Raw genomic sequence first — 19,011 nt, 5'->3', positions numbered from 1 at the left:
ACAATGAACGAATGCACTAGGCTCGTTGATCATGTTTGGTTTTCTTTTACGGTGAAGAGTAATAGTCAGAATCCAGTTCCCGAGTTTGAATTAAGGGTGGAGGACTGTGAGAGTACTGGTGCTGGTGTTTCTATCTTAAAGGGTAAAAAATGGTTGGTTGCCCGTTGTCCGTTTTTTGGGTGTGTGCTGACCTGGCACTTGAAACAGATTTTATACGAATTGAAGAGGAATTTGAATCATCAAGTAAGAAAATGCTTTTAAATGAGACAAAGATATGATTTTGGGGGCTTACAATCTGTTATTAGACTATCTGATAGCTTTGGACGCTGGTTCTGTTAAACAAGTGAGAACGTTGACCCAGACAGGCCATCCCATGTGGACCGTTATAACATTGATTTTTGCTAGTTCACATTGACCGCTTCCAAATGGACTACTGGAGACCGTATAGAGTAGGTGTTTAGGTGCAAATCGAAATTGTAGTAGTTTACCTACAACTTTTTCTGCTAGGAATGTCGCACTAGTTAATAATTGCAAGTCGCAATTCAGCAAACGGGCACGACCTGCCTGCGGACCAATTCTTGGCACCACTTGTCCTTCTGGAACTTGTTGTGGACCTGTAAGCTATCCAGTTCGATCCAGTTGCGACACTTCACTTACAATTTATCATATTAGAACAATTACTGTGGTGACACCAACTACTACTGTGGGGTCCAATGCCAACAGAGCTACGGGTTTTGCAACGGTAGTAGTGCAAGTCTTACAAGTGTTACCACATCCACAACAAGTTCAAGTTCAAGCTCAAGCTCAATCACAACCACGACTACTACAAGTGGCATAACTACTACGTCTTCAAGTACTAATTCAATTACTTTCACAGCGACGACCAAAGCCTCGAGTATCAAATCTAATTCTGCTCTTCCAACAACAACGGGACTTGTGATTTCAACTAATAGTATGTGTGGGGCTACGAAAAACAATGCTCAGTGTCCTGGAATACAGTGCTGCTCGAGTTATGGATATTGTGGGACTTCGTCCGCTTACTGTGGTGTTGGGTGCCAGTCCACTTATGGAAACTGTACTGTTCAGCCGGGATCTAGCTTGGTGGGTTGCGTATATTCATCTTTGGTTTGGACTTTTTTTGACGACCCACTTTGAATGGTAGACAAATCCGGCTACCACGGCAAAATCATCTACAACCGTGATCCCGACTATGACAAGTTCTGGTTTGACTATTAAATCATCAACATCCGCTGGTTCTACACCGGTTGCAGCTAGTGCTTTTCAAACGACCTCTAGCACTATTGCTACTTCCACTGCTGCCAAAGCAACTACTAGTACTACACCTGTGACGACTTCAACGACTACCAAACGAGTGACAGCATCTCCCGTCGCGTCCTCTACACCCAGTACAGACTATTACAGCAGAAATCATCCACAACACCCATGTAACGGAATAACGGACGAGTATCAGTGCAATCTGAAACTGACACTATTCTTCTATGATGCTCAACGTGAGGGGGTAAGTAGCACATCTGCGATATAAATGTCAACAGTTTCAACTAACGCTATTTACATTCAGACTCTACCGTCTGACAACCAAGTCTTCTGGGCCGAAACCAACACCTTCAAACTTGACGGATTGGATCACTTAATAGATTTAACTGGCGGATGGAATGATGCTGGTGATTTCCCAAAGTGTACGTATAGCCTCTCAAGTCGCTTGAGTACACTTATTGGACTAACATGGATTTTAGATGGACTTCCTGGTGCATACGCAACAATGATGTTGGCTTGGGGTGCAGTAGATTACCATAGCGGATACGTCATCAGTGGTTTGTTGCCAAAGTTCTTGGATACCTTGAAGTGGCAGCTGGACTATTACATCAAGGTAGGTAGTGGAATGATACGATGTTTAGAGAATTACATCGACTAACTGATGTTCAATCCATAGTGTCATCCTTCTCCAAACGTATTCTACTACCAAGTTGGGATTGGAAACTCAGACGACAGTAAGAATGAGTTGCGGGAGATCTTTACTGTCTTTAAACGCGTAACAATCTTCATTCCGTTTAGATTTCTGGGGAACTCCATTAAACGATCGTAAGTTATCAACTTGGAGAGCAATTTCTTTTGAACTTACTCACATCTAGCACCATGTAGCTTACAACGGTCCAACATCACGACCCTCTCTTTTCTTGGACCCTTCACATCCCGGCACAGATGTCGCCGCACAAACCTCAGCTGCTCTTAACGCAGCTTCCTTGTTATATACGGGTGCTTACCAGTCGACTCTTCGTAGTCACGCGCGAGATCTCTTGAATTTCGCAGACACGTATCGTGGAAAATACGATCAATATAATGTTGATCCAAAGCAACATGTACGTACATTTGCATTATTTGCTCTTCTTGGACGGGACTTTGAGCTGAGCCTTGAAATGCTTTACCTAGTACGGATCCTACAGCTACCAAGATGAATTGGTTCTTGGATACATTTGGTCTTATAGGGCTACCGGGAATGCTGCGGATTTAGCGCGAGCGCAGACACTGTACGCACAATTTGGTCTTGGTGGGTCAACGACTGCCGCAACTACATGGGATGATAAGGTGTGTTGGGCTCATATAATGCACAGTTCAAACTTTGACTGATTCGATTGAAAGTGTAGACTGTAATTTGCATGGTGATGTTGGGATACTTGACTGGAAACTCCAACTACATTACCGATTTCAAGAACTACTTTAGTCAAATGGTGAATGCACCTACTTCCGGCAGCGTATCAAACTTGCCAACCATCTTTAAGACGAAGGGAGGAATGCTGTACTTTGGGTATGATGCTAACAACTCCATATTTCCGGAATTCCTATATCTGACGTTTCTTTCTGTAGGGCGGATTCACCACCAACACTATGCAATTCACTAGCCACATCATTCGTGATGGGGTTCGCTGCCGATCACATTCCCGCATTGGGATCTTCGTTGATCCAGGCTTACGACGACCTTGCTGCAAGTCAGATCAGGTACACTCTTGGATGTAACCCTCGAAACAGCTCGTATGTGTGTGGAAGTAATCCTACATGTAAGAAAACATCAAAAAGTTGTTTGTAGTCAGGGTGCTGTAGACTTACATTGTTGTATTAGCACCACGGTCTCCTCATCATCCATACTCCCAGTGTGCTGGACAAAGCACTTGTGATATTAATGATCCAAAGCCAAACAAGTGGCCTCTGTATGGAGCGTTAGTTGGCGGTGAGTGATGTGACAGGTCAAGCTTTGCATGTTTGAGGATCAGGTTTAATATGAGCTTCAGCTGACTCAATCGTTACGTAATAGGACCCGATAAGAACGACCAGGTATGTTAAACTTTGCGCACTAAGGTATTACTATTTCGATTATTGCTTATACGTTCATATTTCTATAGATCTCACTAGTCCGATCGAACTGGGAACAAATGGAGCCGGCTCTAGACATAAACTCTGGACTGAACGCCATGTTGGCTCGAAAAGTGGCGAATGGTGTGACATTTAGTTGCTAAGCCGGTCATACCTCGTTAGCAATAATTTTTTCGCGTGTTGACCTCATGTTTTGTTGACCTCATATTTTGTGTCTTATGCTGAGTCTTATAAGTTTAGAACATGTTGTTTAGTAGTCAGTACCACATTCGTGTGTTTTCTTGTGGAATTTGCCACTATATTGAGTTTAGAAGACGTGGTATACCAATTTCCTTTAGGAGACGTAGAGAGTCACCTACGCAAATCTGGAAAATTTTGATTTCGATGCCAGGCAAGCTCGCCAATTCTCAGATGAGGTTCAACTACAGTTTTGTCCAACTACAACGGCGGACATATAGATGTATTAACATGTATGCATCATGATATATACAGATATACATCATGGTATATTTTGACGCGTTTTCCCTTTATTTGCAGTGTCGCTCACGGAGTGTTTGGAATAAATGTCGGTCTTGTAATTTTGCGTCCCTTTTTGGCACCGCACCTTTCTCAACTGAGTATTTTTATGCGATCGGTATAGGAGACACAGAGAGTATCCTTCAATGATGACTCGAAACACGATAATGTGATTTGTTCTTGCCTTGGTGGTCCAGCAAGTCTGTATTTTGACATTGTTGGATTTTGAGCCTGATTGGGACTATGAAGAAGGTATGATTTGCGCTGGTGAGCATTTAACTTTAATTCAACTATATTTATCATTCAAATGGAATTTAGGACCTGATCCGAATGTCGGGTAAAGGCTATGATACATCATTCTTTGTCAAGATGTTTTGATCATTAAGTTTCATCCCTCCTAGTGATCCGAGAGAGCCTAGTGTTTTCAAAGGTATGCGCTATTATAACTTAGTCGGACTCTGTTGATCTGAATGATTCTTTTTGCTTAGTTTGGGAGTCAAATGGTGAAGACTGCTCCGAAGTCGGTCGTGGTACTGCTCTCAGATTCACGTTCCAAGGTAATGATTATGATGCTTTGGAATTGCTTATTGGCATATCAGACGAAGTCTGTAATCTTCAGAGACGGATGGCTGTTCGGAGTGAGTTCACAGTCAAAGTGCCTTGCAGAATCTGGCTCTCTAAGGCTTTTGGTTTTCAGACTTGGACGACTACGCAGTGATGGTTGGAGATGTTCATGAGTTTCTAATTCCAATGCATGGTATTACTTCATTCGTGTCCTCGGTGAGTGTAGTCTTCTGTTGTTATTTTCCAGGTCATCATGCTATCCACATACCAAACATCTCAAGCTTTTTGCCTCTACTAGTTTGATTTACTGGCAAACTCTCCAGACACCGTCATTGCAAATGTACAGTCAGTGGACTGCGGAACAGGGCTACACAAGAGACGCACGAAGAAGCGAGCACCAACTCCCACGATCCCAAAGGCCTTTTTGATCCTGTTGCTGTTGCCGTTGCTGCTGTCATCGACTTGGAAACTCCAATAATCGAGAAGGAAACTGCTCCTGTTGCTTTAAGTACAAAATCACCAGCCATCCTCCCAAATTTTGCCACCCAACTTTGACCAACACTCAACAAGTTAGTGAACATACAGCCTTTTGTATTCATAAAGTTTCAATGCTTTCTTGGAAACCAGCAGTCTAACCTCACACCTTCTCATTTAGCTTGGCCAAGACAAACGGATTCTGAGATAATCTAAAAACGATGGTCAACGGTCAACTCAAACTCCATACTCCATACCCAATACATAATCCAACAACCCACAATCCGCTCCACACATCCCAACCAAAGCATCATTCTCACGATGGTACAATCTCAAGGGCTTTGGTTGGGATGTGTAGAACTTTCAAGGCTCACTTGCTATGATATCACTTCGAACAGTGAGAATCTACTTGAAAGTTCCAGAAGAATGTCAACTCTCAGCACCAATGATCATCGTTCATCTTCTTTCGGATTCAAAAGTGGTAGTGATGTGTGGTGGGAATTAACTCAGCAGACAGCTTTTTAATCAAGATGCGACTCTGGCGTGGTTTCTCCCTTAGGGTCTTTTCCTGCAGGTCAAGACACAAGATGGTTGCTCGAATGTGTTTCTTGGAGGTAAGGAGATTACAACAAATGTTTATGTCGTAGACTTATTGCTCAAGCGCATATGGTCTTTCTTGTTTCATAGGAGCTGGGGAGGACTTTGGATGGACTCTGGAGGGAATCTGGAAGGATCTCTGGTCTGGTGTTTCAAGACGCTAACCAGAAGTTAAAGCAATAAGGCTGGCGCGACTTGGCATCGCATTCAGATGTCTATGGTATGCCAATTTGACTGAGTCTTACTATACAACTCATGTACTGACCCAAGCTCTTTAGTAGAGACGTCTTCGCTCCAAGCTAGGCGGTGCCAGAGGGAGCGTCCCTTGAAAGAAGGTCTCATGTCAAGGCGGGATGTACTGCTGCATAGTTACTGGTGTGGTGCACGAGGCCATACGTCATGCGTTGTGCCTCAATCCTTTCAGTGTGCCTTTAGTCACCAAGCAAGTTTGCCAACTATCCGACGATTTTATCTTCCGTCATTGTCTCTTAACATTCGTTCTTTCTTCTAGACTTCACGTAATCCCAAATCAAAGTGAAGTTGTAGAGTTTCCCACCAAGCTGCCACTATATCATTTTGACCAGCTCTCAAACAAGTAAGTCAATTCGCATATATGTGTTCATGTCGTTTCCTTGTCTTTGAAGCCATTCATCTCACAGGGTATGATCCCTTCTTTAGCTGGCCAAGACAGAAGGACTCCGAGATAATCCGAAGATGATGGAAACCCAAATCCCAAACTCAATACCCAACACTCAAATCATTAACAATCCGCCCCATTGTACATTCAACCAAAAAGCATCACACTTCACGATGCAATACACCACAAGGGCTTGAACGTTTCAAGTCTCACTGTTATGATATCACTTCGAGCAGTGAGGACTCAACTTGACAAGTTCCAGAGGATTGTCGACTATAAACTCCAATGACCATCGTCATCGTTTCTCGGACCCACAAGTGGCAATAATCTCGATGTGGGAAACATCTCAGCAGGCAGCCATTCCACCTTCTTTATCAAGAGTCGTCTGCGAATCCGGCGTGGTTTTCTTCCCATTAGGTGTTTTCTCTCCTGCAGATTCGAGATTTACACTCACGACTGAGGTAAGTTGTGTCGCTTGTCTTGTTGACTGCTGTGTCTTCAATACCAACAAAGTTTGTAACAATTCCCATTTAGACTCAAGACTGGCTGCTCGCAAGGTACGTGGGGTGCCTTGTGTCAGTTTTCCTCTATTTCCCATACGTCTAACAATATCGTAGGCAATGCGGCCAATGCCAGTCCCAAGCCTGGAAAAACGCAGAGGGCCTACACTCTCTTTTACATCAGCTTTGGACACTTAGACAGATTGCTTTGTCGTCATTCCCATTTTAACCTGACCTATCTTGTATCTTATAAACTGTAAAGTGAAAGGCAATATATACTTAATCATAAGATTGATTGTTTATGACTCTTCGAAAAAAGAGAGCCTTTATACAATAGCTTTACAAGCAGACATTGGGGTTACTTTATGCTGGGGTTGGGTCTTTTTTGTGTTTTGATATGTATGCTAGTGCTGTGATGGGGTTCTTATATATCTGAGTTTCCTATATCCTATCTACGCATGCAGAAGCTTGACTCGTTCTACACCAGGTTCTTCCTGGTGAGCAGTCATAAGATGTACAAGAGCATCTAGTCTGTCACATCGTACACCACAATTGCAGTGCAATGAGTAAATATGCTCAAGACCACGCCCTCGTAAAGAATCCATCAATTGTGCGTACAGTACTCGACATTGCTCAATCAATACTGGTACTGTATCATTGGCCCATACTCGAATATCTTCTACAGTGTCGGGAGATTCACCAGTAGGCGACATCAAGCGAGGAAAGACGATTGGATGAGCAACAATGGCATCTACAACTGTTTCACGAATGGAGTACTGCATATTGTCGAGTATACCACCAAATGTCTCACGGAAGAGACGCATTCGTCGGATTTTCTCTTGGCGATGCAAGATACGACCTGGTGAGAGAGCCACACGACTGATATCACATTGCTTATCATCACAGTGGTTTGCAAACAAGTGTTCCAGAGTGTCCTTCCAACTAGAGTTGCTGTGGAATGGAATGACACAATTGCAGTCAAACCCAATCATAGTCAACTCGGTATCAGTTCCTATATTATCACGTTCCTTTATAGCGGCTGTGACACGAGTTGCCTCGCTGATGAAGTCACCAATCAATGGATTCACCAGGCTTTCCCATCCTTGGATATCTTCAACATCAGGTGCTTCAAAGCTATATAGTTCATCCTGGAGCAGCTTGAATTGCCAGAGGACAGCAAACAGATGCTCTTCAACAGTTTCCTTTACAGTGTCAAGAGCCTTGATGACGGCTTTACGTTCTTCTACTACGCGACTTAATACTCGAGGGGCAACACGTCGATAAGGAGGCAAATATTGCGCTCGTGGATGATCTAGATGGAGGTAGATGGCATTCTAGTTGATGTATCAAGGGTCAGCAAGTCGACTACCAAGTCGTCAATCAACAGGAATGGTTGGTGAGCCAAGCGCTTACGTATGGACTTTCACCACCGAGTGGAAACATCTTGCATTGTCTAGCAGCATCAGCAAAAGACATCTCACTACCAGAATACCGAGACCTGAGTGCTATAAGTTTCAGCTTCTGAGGAGTATCAATACCAAATCGAGCCATGGCAGCTTCTCGGAATGCTGCATATTTTTCAATCAAGTTATTGTCTTGTAGATAAGTGATCAGTCGAGTCGTCCAAGCATCATCCAATTCAGGGGGAATTGGGCCTTCTTCTTCGGTGAGAGTTGCATATGCCCTAACTTCTGGTAATTTTTCAACTTCGAAAGCAGGTGGCTTATCCATAATATTGGGCTCATCTAATTCGAGAGATGCGAAGAGTTGCATGATCGAGTGAATCCTCTTCTCGATTCGTGCCTGTTCTGCTAGGGCTGCGTCAGCCTCCATTACAAGCGGAATTTCCAGACGAAGCTTCTTCTAAACGATACCAAAAAAATGAATATCCATCGCTACAGTCAAGTGGAATCAAATGGTGCAATTGAATACGGCATTTCAGGTTGGTATTGTGGAACTCACCTCCAAATTCGACCATGATCTGGCTGAAAAGATGGGATTCTGCAATTTGATAGTAGATAGATAAGCTTTGCAGCGAATGGCGAGATCGAAGTTCATATCGGTTTCTTTGATCTTGGTATCAACTTGGGATTTGCGAGTTGCCTTCAAACTGCTGCTGATTTCTGCTTTATGTTGAGTATATTTTTGTTCCATATGTCGTAATCGAGTTGCCTCATCCATAAGAGTACGTTGAGTATCGACAGCTTGTTCCAAGTATTCATATTGGCCCATCCCTTCGGTAAAAGCGGCGTCACGAACAATGATAGCCTTATCATAATCAGCCTTGAGATAGAGAGCACGTCCTGCTCGTCGACGACCTCCTCCAGTAGTAAACGTCTCGTACGGTAGTGATGAGAAAATGTCATAAGGTGTGTGTGCTTGTACGGTCACCAGTGACAGACAGTCTGGACAAAAACGAGCTCTACAGGAAACGGTTGTTCAATCGGCTTTGACCCTTTAGGACCGTAACGTTCATATGCAAACCTGAACGCCCAGTAAACCTTCCTGAGACGAGGTTTGTAGTCACAGTTCATGCAGCCTTTACCGCAAATGAGTGCAAACATGTCTTTGCGACTCATCTCAAACAAAGTGCTCCCAGTAATCATAGCAGGAGGAATCTAGGACGGGATGGTAGGTGTTGGAGAAGCTCATCAAAATAAAGTTCAAAAGTGTATGTGGCGGGTCACTATGATGAACCGCAAAAGGACCTTGCGCAAGTGGCGGCGGGTGCATATCCTTGCTCAAAGCGACAGGATTTACCTTGTTCCACATATCGAATGACAACACGACATCATGGAATTGGAAACAAGCAAGTTGAAGCTAGAAAGAGATTCAGTTAGGGCATGTGATGAGTTGTCATTCATATGTTCATTTACATGACGTTGGAACTTACCCTTCCAAGAGTGAGACCATCAGTATACTCAAAGATCAGAGCCAAGATCTCAACAGGCAAGGTCTCTCGATTGCGAACCAGTCTTCCTTTTCCTTTCGACTTTTTTGGTGCTGTCTTCTTTTTCTTTGATGGCGATGGCTCGACATGAGGTTCGAAATCATCGTCATCGTCGGCATTGTCTGTCTCCATTTTGGCTGGTACAAACAAGTCATCATTGGCATCAACTGCATCAGTAGTATCTGCCACTTCTTCTTCTTTAGAAGCAGAAGCAAGAGGTGTGGGTTCGGTCATAGTTTCGTCGACCAGTTCTTGATTGATTTTGGCCGAAATGATATAGCCAGATTTGCGTTTGGAAGCTACACGAGCAGAAGAGCGTCTCGACATGATCTATTGCAATCAACAAATGTTTGTCAGTCCCAGGCCAAACATCAGAGATATGAGATGTTGAGAATTGCAACCTCTATGCGAGTTAATGATTCAAATAAGCAGTATGAATCAATGGTAATAATGCAATCATCAAAATACACATTCGTACGCCTTAACATGCATTCACCTCCATCACAAGTCACTGGGTCAATACAAAAAGCAAAACTTCCAAACGAGTGTCATACAACAAAGGAGAAGGACACGAATATTGTGTACTCACTGTCGTATTATCGGCTCCAAGCAGCTGTAAGTGTTTCTATGTCTATCAGATTCCTTTGAAACAAGAAGCTATCAAAGTGAGGTCAATGTTTTGAAGTTTGAACGAGCAGAGTGGACAGCAGCACTTTTTGGGTTTTAAAATTGGATTGCTATTTAAATCAGCTCGAAACTTTGTATTTGACGTGTTGAGACCGTGTCTGATCCCTTGTGTTGTCCATAGAACGTCAACATCAAACATCAACCCCAATCACAGACCAGTTTCAAACTCTCTGACTCAGGTCAAAGACAAGACTCCCACCGTATTCGTTATTATAGATGGAAGCAAGACACGCCTTACGATTTCCACCAGAAACATGGTCCAATGTAATAGACAAGCTGCCCAGAGATCCCGCTCCCAACGTCGAGAAGGCTACATTGTACGCCTTATGTCTTGTCTGCAAGGCAATGAACGAAATTGCATGCAGAGCACTATATAAAACCATGCCATACGGTAGCTTTGACGATACCTCGCCCTTCCAACAAGATCCCTGGACCTGGGATAACATGGAAGCAGAAGACATCAAACTCTGGAAGAAGCACGCCCTACGTCTGCCACCACTCTTACGTATAAGCAACGCATATAGTCAGCATGCCTGGTATTATGTAAAGGAGCTGAATCTGGTGGAAGCGCCTATAGGAGTGCTCTCAACTACCGTAAATATCGGGATTTGCTGTCCATTGCTTCGTAAAGTAGCTTTAGGAGCGCATTATGCTGTATTGACATTCACACTTCCCGAGACGGTGACGGCTTTAGCTCTCTACGGGACAGTTAATAGAACCTTGTTGAATGAAACTGCACATCGAGTCGAGTTTGGATGGGCGCCACACACCAATCCATTACCAAACTTGAAGATTCTATGCTTTTATTTGCAAAACTCGTACGATGGCATAGGAGAGGGAGCACATTCGCGAAGTGTATTGTCGGTATTGGAGTCGATGTATCCTATTATAAAGTATGTCAAGGTGACAGAGTTTGCAATAGCTAGTGGATTGGAAGCTCGAGTGGACGAGGCCATGACATACTTGAAGTTCTCTTCTGCTACCACTCTGAAAAAGTTGTATCTTACAGGTTGCATTCTCAACAATCTCGAGGAAGGATTTGGGGCTTTTGAGAAGCTGGAGGTGTTAGATGTTGATGGGCTCGCCGTTACAAGTGGAAATATAGTAGGTGTCAATAACACACTCAAAGAGCTAATAGTTTGGGAAATGGACGTTGAACCATCCGATATCTGCAAAATCATCACAGATAATGCCGAAACCCTCGAAGTCATCCACCTCCAAGCTATGAATTTCACCACACCTATATTTTATAATCTACAAACACCACACGTACGTAAAATAGTCATATACGATAGGGATGCCAGGATAGGAGGTCTCGCCAACTGGCTTAAAGTGCATGGTAAACAGCTCGAGACTCTCAGGATTGATTACCATACGAATGGACGAGCAACACCTATCGCTGAAACAGAAACATCGTTTGATTTAACAAATGCAATCATGTATTGTCTGAAGCTCCAGTCTCTCGAAATTCTAGGACATCCGAAACTATGTGAAGGTACGCTGCTATACCGAATAATGGTACAAATGGAGACTCTGCAAAAGATATGGCTAAGGACATCTCAGGGGTATATGGATCGAGAGGTATTGCGTGAAGCGCTGGATGGACGTAAAGCGGGGCATGCAATCTTCCGGTGGTCGTGGTTAGGAAACGTTGTATTGGAGGGTAATTATCAGGATGCCGATTTCAGAGAACAAGTGTATATAAACTCTGCAGAAAAGCCCGAGGTCTCAATCCAGTTTCTAACCTAGAATCCCGCTTTATAAAAGTTCGCGTTGTAAGACCGAAATATATATATAGGTTCATTATTTTGTGAAAGTTCTTTTTACAAATGTTCCTCTCAATTACGCTCCCATGTCTTCTCTTGCAAATACCAAGAAAACAATCAGCTCCAGCAAAAACACATCCTACCACCCATATACTGCATCGAATGCCGTCACATTTCCAGCTCCTGTATGCCCATCAGGCAAGTTAGTAGTCTCTCCAGTATGTAAATTGACCAACCCATGATGGGTATGATCAATCACAGCAGTATCCCCAATAACTCGGCTACACCAGTCTTTTGGAGCACAGTGTTTGCCAAAGCACGACCTCCAGCGCGTATGAAAGATGAGCAGGATCTCAACCAAATGATAGAAATTGGGTGAATAATGGCTCCAATCTGTGTCCAAAAGTCATCGTATTTCGTGATATAGTCGTTACCCAGCTTTATAAAGCCTTCATTGCCATGGCACCAAAACTAGGAAACACCGATAATGTTTGGTATTTCACAATTTTTTGTGTGAAGCAATGGCGAAGCGTTTGAACAATACCTGAAGATGTGATTATCCTTCTTGTGGTATACGTGTCGAAGAAACTCTAACGCATCTTCAACCGAGCGAACTCCTTTCGAGTGTTTGATTCCAGACAAAGCACCAAAGAATACGACTACATCACAACGATCCTAATATCATTACAGAGAAAGAGTAAAGGAAAAGTTGTAGAAATAGTCTAAGAGAAATGTCAGCAATGTGTCTCACAAAATACTCACAGCTATAATATCTGCCACATTCTCAGCCATATGAGTCACCGGAAGCGACGTCCAACTTCTACCAAATCACCGGTCGTTACTCCTTCCGTTACTCCAACAACTAAATTGAATGGGCAGGTAACTGCAACTACTACTGGTTCAACAACGACACCTACGACGATGTCACCGACAGTTGATAAGACATCACCCATAGTAACCTATGCGACATAACATTTAGTCCAATTAAACCGATCGAGTCAACAAAACAACAAAACATCCAGTCAAAAATTGTGTTTGATGACTTAAGGGAGACACTCTCCCAATAAAATCGAGAAGGACAGGCTGGTCAATTTTCTCCTTTGTACTAACTTTGACCTTGAGAAATTGACGAAAAAGTACTAAACTTGCAGTTGAATAAAAGTCTTAGATTCTAGCGATGTCAAAGATTGTAGCGATCGAGAGACTCAAAAATTTGAAGATCCCGTGGAGTTGTCTTTTGAAGCAGACTGAATGCTCTATAAGCGTCCCACTGCACGGAGCGTCTATGACTTGTAGTGAGACGAAATGGTATTTTTGTTGTTGCTCATCTATCTGCTCAATGTAATCTCACCGTGTGAATCCAACAATCGAGCAAAAGATCATTGTCAATTTTGAAATAATATTTCTAGCTTTACGAACGTGACCTTATTGTTCCTCTTCGAGGCTCAAGAGTGATTTGCGTCACCGCTGTCAAAAGCTGGAAACCCTATACCAAGCAACAAACCCCTAAACGACCAGAAACATAAAGACATGAGGATTCAGTTTATGAGGTTAAGCTATTAGGCATGTTACAAGTAGAAGTAGTTTCTCTATACAGGACTGCCACCATCACCAACAACCGCACTCCTAAAAATCCTCGATTGCGACAGCATCTGTTTCGACAAGCTCAACTTTGACGCGTCAGATTGAATATTACCCCGTTTCTCATCTACCATACGAGCCAGGACACTATCAGGTATCATAAACAGCATATCATTATTCCTTCTTAGATCCTCTCCAATCTTGCGTAGCAGTGGCACAAACAGTAGCAAGTAGAAACAGCACAAGAAGACACAGTATGCAACAGTTAGTCCAATATTCAGGTTTGAGAAGCGAGCTACGGCTGTTGCTGCTTGATTTAGTTCGATGGTTGACGAGTAGTCTAGTGCTGTTGGGAGGTAGAGTTGATCCAAGGAGTAGACGAGAGATACTTGTTGGAAGGTGGATGCGGTGGCGTTTACGGAATACTGTGACGAGTTTGAGAGACTGAGACTAGCTACTCTTGCATTGTCCATGTAACTTAGAATGGCTGGATGAAGTCCTTGTGACATGATTGACGAGCTGAATGTCGAGCAATCAGATGGTGACACGCCACTTATACATCCACTGACGAGCTCCAGTGTGCTCAAGTCCGAGTTTTGAGTAGACAGACCAGGTGTCCCCATGTTTGAATCAGAGTATATAAGACCATTTTCAATCCACGACAAGGATGAAATCAGACTAGCGACCTGGGTCGAAGCAGTGGCGGAAGGACGGATAGCAGATGGTGGTGTTGAAATGGTGTTGGTAAGGGCCCAAGATTCTCGGAGTTGATAGTTGATGAGTCGGACTAGCGTTGATCGAGACAAGGATCTCCAAAACAGATCTACTCCAAGTGTCGAATCAACGGTGATTCCCACGGCTGTACATATAGCGACGAAATAGAGCACTGTGGCCATGAAGATGGTACTTGATCGTGACGCCAAAGCATACTGATTTTGTAACTTATTGATCCATGATTGTGGTCGTAGCTCGGATTTACTCTTTCTGGTTTCACCACTACTCGTATTCAATCCAAAAGTGGAGAGATGAATCCTTGGCGCTTCATCATCGTCGTCCTCATCGTCATTCTTGGCTTCATCACGACGAGCAACAGCACCTTCATAGATCCCTCTAACTACTTCTCTAGGTATCTCGAGATACAAGCGCAACAGTCTTGTCCTGTCTGTCTCAATACGTCTGCCAATGATAAAGACAACAAGCGTTATAATCAAGGCAAAACACGGTCCGAGCACACCCCAACATATAGCCTCAGTTCGCAAACTTCCAATACTGGCGGTGACACTAGCTTGACTTAGACTGGCCGTGGCATTGAGAGCAGCCAAGATGGTGTTTGGCGTATTCAGCATCACGAATGATAAAAGAGAAGGAAGTAGAGGGTCAGATGCACTTGTACTTGATATCACATAGGAGCCTTTAGTGACAAGCAACCCAATGGCGTCAAAGAGAGTAGAGTATGATGTAGTGGTATCAGTCAAGGAAGCTTGTAAAAGCACATTTGCTGGTGGCAACGATGATGTCGATGATGCTGCAAAGATGCTCTTTGTTGATTGGAGATATGTTAGGGAGGTATTCATTTGTGTTTTAGCGGCAGAGACATTGCTCGCTGTTAAAATCCCAGCATAAGTCAAATCGATTGTTCGAGTTGCGTAAAAGGTAGATATGGCTTGAAGACAAACGTCACCGACGTCTCGAATCCGAATTAGACCAGCTCCGTATGTATCCAGATTCTGTTTGAATCGAATCTAAAGAATCATCATGATTTTAAGATAGGTGTTCTCAGTACATTTTTATTTCACGAAGACAAAACAATGATTTGACGTACCTCTGACGTTATAGCAAGAACAACAAGAACAATCAACATTCCAATGACAACATAATGCAATCTTGTCAAAGTATCAGTAGCTCTCATAGACTGCAATGACCCGATCCCACGACCACGGTTTCGTTTCCTGGTCGTAGAGCCAACTGACGATTTCCTACGTGGGACGTTTGCTTTATCCATTGTGACAAACTTGGTGCTGGCTTCAGGATCCCTTAGCGAAAAGTTTGTCGTATTAGGATTGGCAGCACCACCTGAAGGATTAGAGTTCACGTCATCCAAAGAAACACCAGCTGAGAAACTCATTGGCATCTCCCCATCGTTCGACATAGAGGACATGCTTCCGGAGGCTCCGGCGTGAACTGGAGCAAACACATGATGGGGTAGCATTGAGGGTACTACGGATGGCTGGCGTGTACCCGGTCCACCTGCGAATGGACAAGCATGTAGGCCGGTATTGTTACCGGTGCTGGCAGCTCGTGTTACAGATGGAGCTCGACTTTGTGGCATAGACGAATGTGGAAGACCAAGTTGAGGGCCTGATACTTCAGGCATCTCGGAGATTTTAACCCGACAGATATAGCACATGAGGGCACCAACTGATACTGGGTCAGCTGTAACTTGAACTTGCTTGACCTCGGCATCGAAAACATGTGTTGTTCTGAAACCAGCTCGTGTCGTGAATTCCAAGACTCGTTCGACAGTAAATTCGGGAATCCATTGCGAGATAGACTTGTTTGGGAGGTCAGCCAACTCTCGAGTCTTCAGTCCATACTTGAATGCGAAACCGATCGTCATATGTTTGAGGTTGAGCTGATCATCCAAGATTATGAACTCATGCCCAGCCTTTTCGGGCACACTTCGGATGACCCCAATAAACATATTTGTGGTACCAGCGACCTCCTACAAAAAGATTGAGACAGATAAATTACTGGGTTTCAGCACGCATACTAAACGCATGCAATAACCAACCTGTTTGACACACAAAGCCATGGGTTTGAGGTACCCAGAGCGATCCAATCCAAGTACTTTACGAGATCGGTCAATGACCTTGGCATAACCGGTATCAAGATATCGTGTCAAAAACATGTCATGGCTTTCAGAGAATGGACTTGGAACAATAACATTGATGTTTTTTCCTTAAGTAATAACAAAAATCAGGTCAAAACAGGAACATCCAGTCAGCCAATTTGGTAACTTACCAATGAGTTCACTCTTCTTATACCCAAAGACCTTCAACGCCATAGGATTGGCATGCATTATGATACCCAGATTACTAGCATCTCCACTAATGCCAATAACAGCATTGTCGGGCGAGAACAAATCAACACCAGCGTCTTCTTTGACCTTGTCTTCGGCTTCAGTATCTCCACTTTGTTCGGATGCAGTATCGTCCTTTTGAGCGTCTTCGAGTTCTTCGGCACGATCCAATAAATCTTGACCAGCGCTGTCATTCAAGACGTTGATCAAGAAGGAGCCGTATGCACGTAGGACGTACGGCGTTTCACCGTTTGTTTTGAGGATGGAGCTGAAGTGGTTTTGAGCTGCAGAGATGGCGTCTGAAATATCCGCTGCACGCTCCCGGATTCGCTTAAGAGAAGGATCCTAGATGAGGTGTGAATGTTTTGAGTCAACATTTTGATTATCTCAGACATCGACGAAAGCAAAAAAAACCGGTGACATTTGTAAATACCTGTTTCAATAGTTCACCCCAGAAGCCAATTTGACAAATCACAGCTCGTTTTTCAGACTTTCGAGCCAATCGAAGCGATTGTTCAAATGCAATAAAGTCCTAATATGAGATGTTCGTGTGAGCCGAAATGTCCGAATATCAGGAAATCACTTCAATATTACAACAAACTTACAATAACATCACCCCCAGCGAATCGTTCATGAAGCATCCTTCGTCGTCTGAAGATCAAAAAGGCGGCATCAAGACGGGGAGCCAACGTCTCGGCTTTACCATGACAAGCCAAACACTGTATGCGATTTCCAAGATGAATCAAATGATATTGTCCAATGAAGAGTTGAAGCATGCAGCTTTGCGGTAATCGTTTAGAGGCTTCGTGGTACATTGTCTCGGCATCAGCCAACGCGGTCTCGATTTCAGGTGGTGTTCCTACGACAGGAGCATTGGCGGCAGCTCTAGCAGCACCTAAATCACCAGGACTAGCCGCTACTCTGGCCATGACTAGACGGCCGTCACTGTGATGGTAGAGCAATCCACGTTCGTCCAAGAAGATACGGATTTTGAGTTCGATGGTGAACGCATCTTTGCATTCCGTTATTGGCAGTTTTGACAGTTGGAGACGACGTGCCTTTGTGGCTCCATAATGAAGCCAAACTGCTACTGGTGAGAGTACCAAGAAGATTATTCCAATATCTGATCCTGGTCTTAGCAAATCGTAGCAAGTACAAAGAGAAGCCCTGTACGGAATACAAGTAAACTATTAATCTCTGTAGGCCTTTAGCACGTAGAAATATATTCAACGATACCAGAAGAAAACTGCCATTCCAGCCCCTCTCAAACAGGTGAATCTGAAAGAGTAATAAGGCATGTACCAACACCACACAAAGGCCATTGTTCCAGAAATAATCAAACAAGCACCACCCATAATCCATTGAGCAATAGCATCCGATGTAGGTATTCCCTCATTTTCTCTCAACACGATACTAGACACAGCCAAAATGGTACGTCCACAGAGATACAATGCATCACAACGACCATGAGGTTGAGCGAGAGGGTCGGCGGGATGTGGATCAGGTTCAAAGAAGACGAAACTGATTGCAATGGTCGTAAGGACAAACAGTACAAGCACGACAGCGATATAGATTCGATACAGATTGGATCCTGCCCAACATAAAGCGATGGGACTATCGGCAGCATCTCCACAAGTCACGAGATATGTGGTCAAGAGAGATACGATGGGAATGTATAAGATGGTGACAATCAAGCCCAGGAGAAACCTCAGTAGTTTGAGAGTCCAGATGAATCTAAATCGATTTTGGGCAAAACAGTAGCCAACCCATAAGGAGAGGATCAAGACTAGTCCAAGCAAGCCAAGTACGATATACAGGATTGCAGTCGTTCCGGCCAGTCCTTGCTCTGGTGCGAAGAGCGACAAGAAGGTTCTGAGCCAAGAAATCTCGCTTTGCCACGGAAACAATGGGAACGACACAGGGAAGGTCAGATCTTGAAGCTAGATAGTTTCAAAAATCACACGTCAGTGTCGGGAAGACTGGAAAGGTATTCGGCCAATGGAAGCGAAAACTCACACTGTCAATAACAATGGAAACAGCAACAAATATAGGATGAATGCTCCCTTCCTTGATCAAACAGAAGAAGATTCCTATGCAACGCGAAGGACAATGAGTCACACATGAACTGAGCACCAAGATCAAATAGCAGAAACCAATCCATACCAAAGACAGCGTCCCTGAACCTCGACCACAAAGCGATCTCTGGACTGTCTGCTTGGATGCCATCACTGGGAAGCATCTTTGAATAGTTTTAAAAAGTCCTTGAACGCGAG

At 43.7% G+C, this 19,011-nt stretch overlaps 1 protein-coding gene across 1 annotated transcript; it reads right to left on the bottom strand.

The window, feature by feature from the left end:
* Positions 1–13,667: 13,667 nt before the first annotated feature.
* Positions 13,668–18,977, bottom strand: SmJEL517_g02736 (uncharacterized protein; the record flags this gene model as incomplete). Its single annotated transcript, XM_031168664.1, has 9 exons — positions 13,668–15,401; positions 15,482–16,381; positions 16,451–16,617; positions 16,681–17,083; positions 17,172–17,270; positions 17,344–17,905; positions 18,041–18,678; positions 18,755–18,828; positions 18,902–18,977. 9 exons carry the CDS (start codon positions 18,975–18,977, stop codon positions 13,668–13,670), a joined length of 4,653 nt encoding a protein of 1,550 aa, XP_031025403.1.
* Positions 18,978–19,011: the final 34 nt, after the last annotated feature.

The sequence above is a fragment of the Synchytrium microbalum genome (genome assembly GCF_006535985.1).
Source record: "Synchytrium microbalum strain JEL517 chromosome Unknown SmJEL517_scf0012, whole genome shotgun sequence".
NCBI classification, from domain to species: Eukaryota; Fungi; Chytridiomycota; class Chytridiomycetes; order Synchytriales; family Synchytriaceae; genus Synchytrium; species Synchytrium microbalum.
This window is presented reverse-complemented; position numbering and strand designations above follow the sequence as displayed.